The following is a 7,500-nucleotide window of genomic DNA, read 5'->3' on the forward strand; positions in this document are numbered from 1 at the left end:
TTTGGGCTTGTGATTTGTACTGAGTGTCGCTGTTGTTTTGGTCGTGTTTTGGGCTTGTGATTTGTACTGAGTGTCGTTGTTGTTTTGGGCTTGTGATTTGTACTGAGTGTCGTTGTTGTTTTGGTCGTGTTTTGGGCTTGTGATTTGTACTGAGTGTCGTTGTTGTTTTGGTCGTGTTTTGGGCTTGTGATTTGTACTGAGTGTCGTTGTTGTTTTGGGCTTGTGTTTTGTACTGAGTGTCGTTGTTGTTTTGGTCGTGTTTTGGGCTTGTGATTTGTACTGAGTGTCGTTGTTGTTTGGGGCTTGTGATTTGTACTGAGTGTCGTTGTTGTTTTGGGCTTGTGATTTGTACTGAGTGTCGTTGTTGTTTTGGGCTTGTGTTTTGTACTGAGTGTCGCTGTTGTTTTGGGCTTGTGATTTGTACTGAGTGTCGTTGTTGTTTTGGGCTTGTGATTTGTATGAGTGTCGTTGTTGTTTTGGTCGTGTTTTGGGCTTGTGATTTGTACTGAGTGTCGTTGTTGTTTTGGTCGTGTTTTGGCTTCAGGATGTTTTGAATGTTGTCAGGTTCTGGCCATCTTTTGGCTTCTGGGAGTTTGGACTACATCAAAAGTGGTTTTGTTTTTTGATTTGGCTTGTGGGGTTTTGGGCAATAACAAAAGCCGTTTGGCACTATAATGATGTCTGGAATGTTTGACCATTACAAAAGTGTGTTTTAGGCTGTGCCCAAGACTCTTCCTGGTCAGCAGGGAAAAAGTCGAAATGAAGGAATAAACGAATGCCTCAAACACACAGGAGAGGGAAAGAAGAATCCAAATCCTTCAAATAAAGGAGAAACGAACGCCTAATCCTGGGATTTAAACAAAACGCTGTTTGTCCATGGGAACGAAATACCCGGACAACGGGAAAAATAGCAGATTAATTCCCCAGAGAAAGGGGGAAAGGGAAATAAGAATTAAACTTTTTAAATGCTCTATTCCTCCCTTGTGGATAATCGGCCTTTGTTATTGAACTTTGCTTGTCGTATTTGTTCACAGCTCAGATTAAAGAATAGTGTCTCTTAACCCCCACCCCTTAGTCTGTGCTCATATTGATCGTTTTAAGAAAACATTCTTATTACGCAAGATACAATATCCGATTTTAGGTAGTTGCTTCTCTGCGTAAAAACATCTCTCTTCTCCTGGTTTAAGATGCAAGCAGTACCACCTGAGGTGTTCTCCACAGAGCGAAACCGTAGCTACTTCCTGTGGTACTCACTGCAGACTGCAATGGAGGTTTATAGTGTACTCAATAATCAAAAGTTTGTTTGCTTGTTCGTTTGTTTTGCCTTTGTGTATCGGAATGACGACCAGACTGAAGACCTTCACAGACCTCTTCTACTTTCTTCTGTGGAGATCCATGCCCGTGGACAATAGACGTCTGCCCGAATTCTAATTAATGGCAACGTCACAAAACTAAAAAACAAACAGAAACTGCTGATCCTTATGCGTGGAACACATACACACATACAAGAGCGCGCGCGCACACGCCTTCATTGCTAACCGACTGCATGCCATCTTTGGGCACAGAGTTGCGACGTTGAGAAGAAAGCCCTGCAAGACAAGCCGGAGTCAATATTTGTGAGGGCCAGGTTGATGGGGATTAAGGTAAGAGTCCTCCGGGCCACTTCTTGATGCAGCGACCTCTGGGGACCACAAGGTAAAACAGTGATGTGGGATCCAAACAACCCTCGTCCTCACCTCGTCCTCACCCCTTCCGTCTCCCTCTTCCTCTTCCTGGCCTTTTTTTAAAATAATTTTTATTTTGTCTTCTTTTTTTTTACCATTCTTGTTCTGGCACTTCCCGCTTGTCCCTGTTTCCACAGTGTTCTATTTCTGAAGGCATTGTTATGCACGCCATGTGCCATTTCCTCTTGACCCAGCACACCAAGTCTGAACACCTCCCTCCCTCCCTCCCTCCCTCTCTCTCTCTCTCTCTCTTATGTACCCATATGGGCGTGCATGCACTTCGAATCCAATTTTCAATTCTTCGATCCTGCCTGCTCACGGGGAGCGAGACTGACATGAACATGTATGTTTATTTTTTTTAAAATGAATAAAATGAAGAAGAAACAACAGAAGTATAAAATTATCATGTTTGCCATGTGTCAGTTCTCTCTCTATCTCTCTCTCTCTCCATCTCTCCGTGTGTGTGTGTGTGTGTGTGTGTGTGTGTGTGTGTGTGTGTGTGTGTGTGTGTGTGTGGGCGCGCGCGCGCGTGTGTGTGTGTATGCATGCGTGCAAACGTGCGTAAGTGTATGTATTTACCCGAGCACAAATGCACGTATGTACGTGTGCATGCGCGCGCGCGTGCGTGCATGCATGAGTGCGTCTAATTTAGAGCCTGTTAATCTTCACTCGCAATATTCACGATGATGCATGAGCGTGTACACACACACACACACACACACACATATATATATATATATATAACACATTATGAACAAACCTGTGTGTATGCAATAGTCATGAATAGTCTGTCTCAGCTGAAGCTGGAGTTCCTTACAAAACTACTGCTTTCTATTATGGCCTTCTTTGCTTTGTTTGTTTCTGATTTTTTTCAATTCCAAGTGTCTTCCTTACACAGCACTACCCTTCAGAAATTTGTTTTCGTTCGTACCTTTCGTATGCTTGCTTAAAAACGAAATAATAATAAAAATAATAGCAATAATAATGATAATAACGACAACAACAATAATAATACTGCTGCTGCTGCTGATGATGATAAAGGGGGAACGATGCTGCTGATTCCAGAAAGGAAACTCACTGCCGACACACCCCGTCACCTACCCCTCCACACTCCCACCCTCAGAAAGTGGCCCTGTTGTCACACCAACTCCGACACCACTCTTTCGGTAACACACACACACACACACACTCTCTCTCTCTCTCTCTCTCTCACATTCCCCCCCTTCCCCCTACCCCCTCCCCCCACACACGCTCGCTCTCTCTCACTTTCACACACACAGACACACACACACACACTCTCTCTCTCTCTCAAGCATTCACACACACATACACTCCCCCCCCCCCCAACACACCCCACCCCCCTCACACACACACACACCTAAGAGGGACTGACGGATAGACAAAGGGCCAGTGGGAACAATCAGAGACGCTATATCGACAGGACTCATTCCCTAACAGCTCGCATGTCCCGTGGGATTGTGCGGGGTAAAAGGGTGGAGGTAGGGTGTGGGGGTAGAGGGCGGAGGGGGGAAGGAGGGGGAGGGAGGAGCAGGGCTCAAGGTCAGTAGCGGGTACGGGTGAGAACAGGCCAGATGGAAGAGGGGGAAGGGAGGAAGAGGAGAAGGAGGAGGAGGAGGAGGAGGAAGATGAAGAAGGGTAAAGGGCAGTTAGTGCTGGACTATCGGATTTGCATCGCGTCGTATCATAACGAATTGTATTGCATCGTATCATATCGAATTGTATTGTATCGTATCGTATCGAACTGTATTGTATCGTATCGTATCGAATTGTATTGTATCGTATCATATCGAACTGTATCGTATCGTATCATATCGAATTGTATCGTATCGTATCATATCGAATTGTAATCTATCGCATCACATCGTATCACATCGAATTGTATCGTATCGTATCATATCGAACTGCATCGTATCGTATCGAATTGTATCGTATCGTATCGAATGGGACTGTATCGTATCGTATCGAATTGTATTGTACCGTATCATATCGAATTGTATCGTATCGTATCGAATGGGACTGTATCGTATCGTATCGAATTGTATTGTACCGTATCATATCGAATTGTATTGTATCGTATCGAATGGGACTGTATCGTATCGTATCGTATCGAATTGTATTGTATCATATCGTATCGAATTGTATCGTATCGAATCGAATTGTAATGTATCGTATCGTATCGAATTGTGTCGTACCGTATCGTTTCGAATTGTATTGTATCGTATCACATCGAATTGTATTGTACTGTATCGTATGGTATCGAATTGTATTGTATCGTATCGTATCATATCGAATTGTATCATATCGTATCGAATTGTATTGTATCGTATCGTATCGAATTGTATCGTATCGTATCGAATTGTATTGTATTGTATTGTATCGTATCAAATCGAATCATATTGTATGGTATGGTATCGTATCGAATTGTATCGTATCGCATGGCGTCCAATCAAATCGCACCGTATCGTACTGCATTACTTTTCACCACAACAGATGTCTCTGTGTGACATTCTAGCCGCTCTTAACGGGCCCGGGGAGAGGGTGTCGCCACAGTGCAGCGCCACCTATTCCTTTTTCTCTCTTTCTCTCCTTTTTTTTCTGCATACATATGTGTGTTTCTATCACTTTCACAGTGAATTTTTCTTAAAGAAATTTTGCCAGAGACAACCCTTTTGTTGCCGTGGGTTCTTCAGCGTGCGCTTCGTGAACGTTGGACACCAACCCTCGGTTTATCGTCTGACTGGAATGACTAGCGTCCAGACCACGACTCAAGGTCTAGTGCAGGGGGGGGAGAGAATTGTGGCGAGTGATGGATTCGAACCCGTGTCCACAGATTCTCTCGCGTCCTGGGCGGCCGCCTTACCACTGGGCCCCCACCCCACCTGTGTGTGGACTGGACTGGACTGACCGCACACAGCGTCATCTGTCGTCTGGCCGTCCTCCGTCACTGTCCTCTGTCTGATGGAATGCACAGTGTGGGGGACAGGAAGGTGGAGAGGGGTGGGGGTAACGGTTAGAGACAGAGGAGAGAGAGAGAGAGAGAGAGAGAGAGAGAGAGAGAGAGTTTAGCAGAAACAGGAATACCCCCACCCTCTCACTCCCCCCCCACCCCCCCCAATCTCCTTTCACCCCGACGGCCATTGTGAATTGACGACCCCATGACCCTGAGGTTAACACACACACACAATACTTGCAAACACACGCACACACACACACACACACACACGCCCGTACACATACACGCACACAGAAACAAACACTTTCTCTCTCATTAAGAGTGGAAAGACGTAAAACTGAAGTCCACTGCACACGTAAGTACGCATGCAAGCGCGCACACCCACACATAAAATAAAAACAAAACCCAAAACAAGACACGGTGCTCCATTACGAAATACCCCATCTGACAGCAGCCAACTCAACGAACGTCGCTTACCTTGTCGTCGATATCCGTGACGTTCATGCAGTAGAAGACGTCATACTTGAAGTAGTCCGTCATCACCCGACGCAGAATGTCGAAGGAGATGTAGGACCTTGAAAAACAGACAGACAGACAGACCCAACAACGTCATTACTGCATGGCGTTATCACACATGCAACGGAATGAATGTTATTTTCAGTCTGCTGAAAAAGAGAGCGAAGGTGTGTGTGTGTGTGTGTGTGTGTGTGTGACAGTCAGAGAGAGATCGAGAGAATACAGAATTTAATTCATCATGCCATGATTCATCATGAAGTGGCAAACAACTGAAAAACAATAAGGAAAAAAAAAAAAGAGTTTGAGACGCTTTTCCGGCGAAAGCGTTCAAACTGGACACTGTCAGACTCAGTCACTTTCTTCATTTATTTATTTATCTTTTGAATATTTGAGAACATCTCAAGAAATGCTGTAATAAAAGAGACAGGCAGGTTTTGCTGTGTGCACCCCCCCCCCTCCACCACCCCGCTGTCTTGGACAGTTATCTCCGCTGTGTCCACCACGCATGCCCACAAGTTTATCCCGACAACCCTCGGTGCACGCTAACTGCAGCGCCATCTTCCGGCGCCCAGACGAAAAAGGCGACCAGGGTGTGTGATCGACGACGTGGAACAAAACTTTGGGGGTGAGGATGGTGTGGCGTGGATGGGGGAATAAATATGAAAGGTTATACCTTTTCCCAAGACCCAGGAATTCGAAAGCGATGACTTCAACGCTTCAGTGTCGCACTGCGTCGATACGTTGCCATGGCAAATCGAGCGGAAGATTTTCGGACATTTAAGCGTCGTCTTCTGTGAAATTGCAGTCACGTGTAAAAAAAAAAAAAAAAAAAAAAAGGGGGGGGGGGGGGGGGGGGGGGGGGGGGCAGAACTTGTGACGTCAATCTTTCTCAGGCATGTGATACATTTTTTTTTTTTCCCGTGTTTGTAATCTTTGTCAATTAGGTTGTCATACTAACGAAGTTTCCATTTCTGCCCAGACCTGATTCCATGGAGGGGTTATTATTACAATGTTGTAGAATCATCATTTCTTAGAAACAGCTTCCTTGATGTTTTGCCGTTTGTCAGCCAGGCAGGCTGGCGGTGTGTCTGCAAGCTTGGGAAAAGGTGACACCCTCTTCTTTCAACTCTGCTCAAGTGTTCATTACATCCGCGAACAACAACAACAACAATAATAATAATAATGGTATTTTTATAGCGCTGAATCTTGTGCAGAGACAAATCAAAGCGCTTTCGCACCAGTCATTCACACGCATCGCATGCATTACTCTAAAACTGGAGAAACTAAAGACAAGAAGAGGCAGGGAAGGGAGGCTATTTTGAGAAGAGGTGGGTTTTAAGGCCAGACTTGAAAGAGCTGAGTGTGGAGACTTGACGAAGCGAAAGAGGAAGTTCATTCCAATTGCAAGGTCCGGAGACAGAGAAAGAACGGTGGCCAACAGTCGAGTGTTTGAATCTGGGTATGCGTAAACAGAGTGAATCCGAAGCCGATCGTAGTGAGCGAGATGGAGTGTAGAGGTGAAGGCAGCCGCAGAGATAGGAAGGGGCAGTTTTGTGAATACATCTGTAACATAGAGTGCTGATCTTGTACTTTATTCGGTGTGAGACAGGGAGCCAGTGGAGATGTTGCAAAAGAGGAGTGATGTGCTCAGATCTTTTCTTTCTGAGGACGAGTCGGGCAGCAGAGTTTTGTATGCACTGAAGGGACAAATGGATGAAGCAGGCAAACCAGACAATAGAGTGACAGTAGTCAGGGCGAGTCTGGGGACAGAATCATATGAAACGGCTGCAGTTTCTTTTCCCTTGACTTGATTATTTCGGATTTGTTTTCTTTGACTTGTAGTTGTTTTGTTTTTTTGTTTTTTTTATTTTTTTTTTCTTATTAATAATAAGCAGTCTCTGCGTGTATTTTTAGGCATGTTTTTGTTGTTGCTGTCATGTCAGGTGCAACCCCCCCCCCCCCACACACACTTTTTTTTAATACGCAGAGAGGTAGAGAGAGGGAGGGATCTGACGGTGTAGCGGCAAGAGAATGGAGACAATGGAAGTGTCAGGAGAGAGTGTATCGAATTCCTGACGAAACCTCCCAATTTGATCAGACGGCAGCAACACGAGTTGTGATCACGGGGAAATTCCATTCTCCTCACAACGGCCAACGATGAAAACACCGGCACACAACAACTTCACCATGACGACGGCAATTGTAATACAATGAAAATAGCGCGGAGTGTGTGTGTGTGTGTGTGTGTGTGTGTGTGTGTGTGTGTTAGGGGTGTATCGGCTAGTG

The 7,500-nt window shown here is 45.3% G+C and overlaps 1 protein-coding gene across 2 annotated transcripts in view; it reads right to left on the reverse strand.

Annotated features, from left to right (window-relative positions):
* Positions 1-7,500, reverse strand: part of LOC143286806 (cysteine--tRNA ligase, cytoplasmic-like) — a 401,107-nt gene that overhangs the window by 130,672 nt on the left and 262,935 nt on the right. For both annotated transcript variants that reach the window (XM_076594603.1, XM_076594604.1), the window contains exon 4: positions 5,176-5,272. In XM_076594603.1, coding sequence (XP_076450718.1) covers positions 5,176-5,272 — 97 coding nt within the window. The remainder of the gene's footprint in view (positions 1-5,175; positions 5,273-7,500) is intronic.

Source organism: Babylonia areolata, chromosome 10 (assembly GCF_041734735.1).
Source record: "Babylonia areolata isolate BAREFJ2019XMU chromosome 10, ASM4173473v1, whole genome shotgun sequence".
Taxonomy (NCBI): Eukaryota; Metazoa; Mollusca; class Gastropoda; order Neogastropoda; family Buccinidae; genus Babylonia; species Babylonia areolata.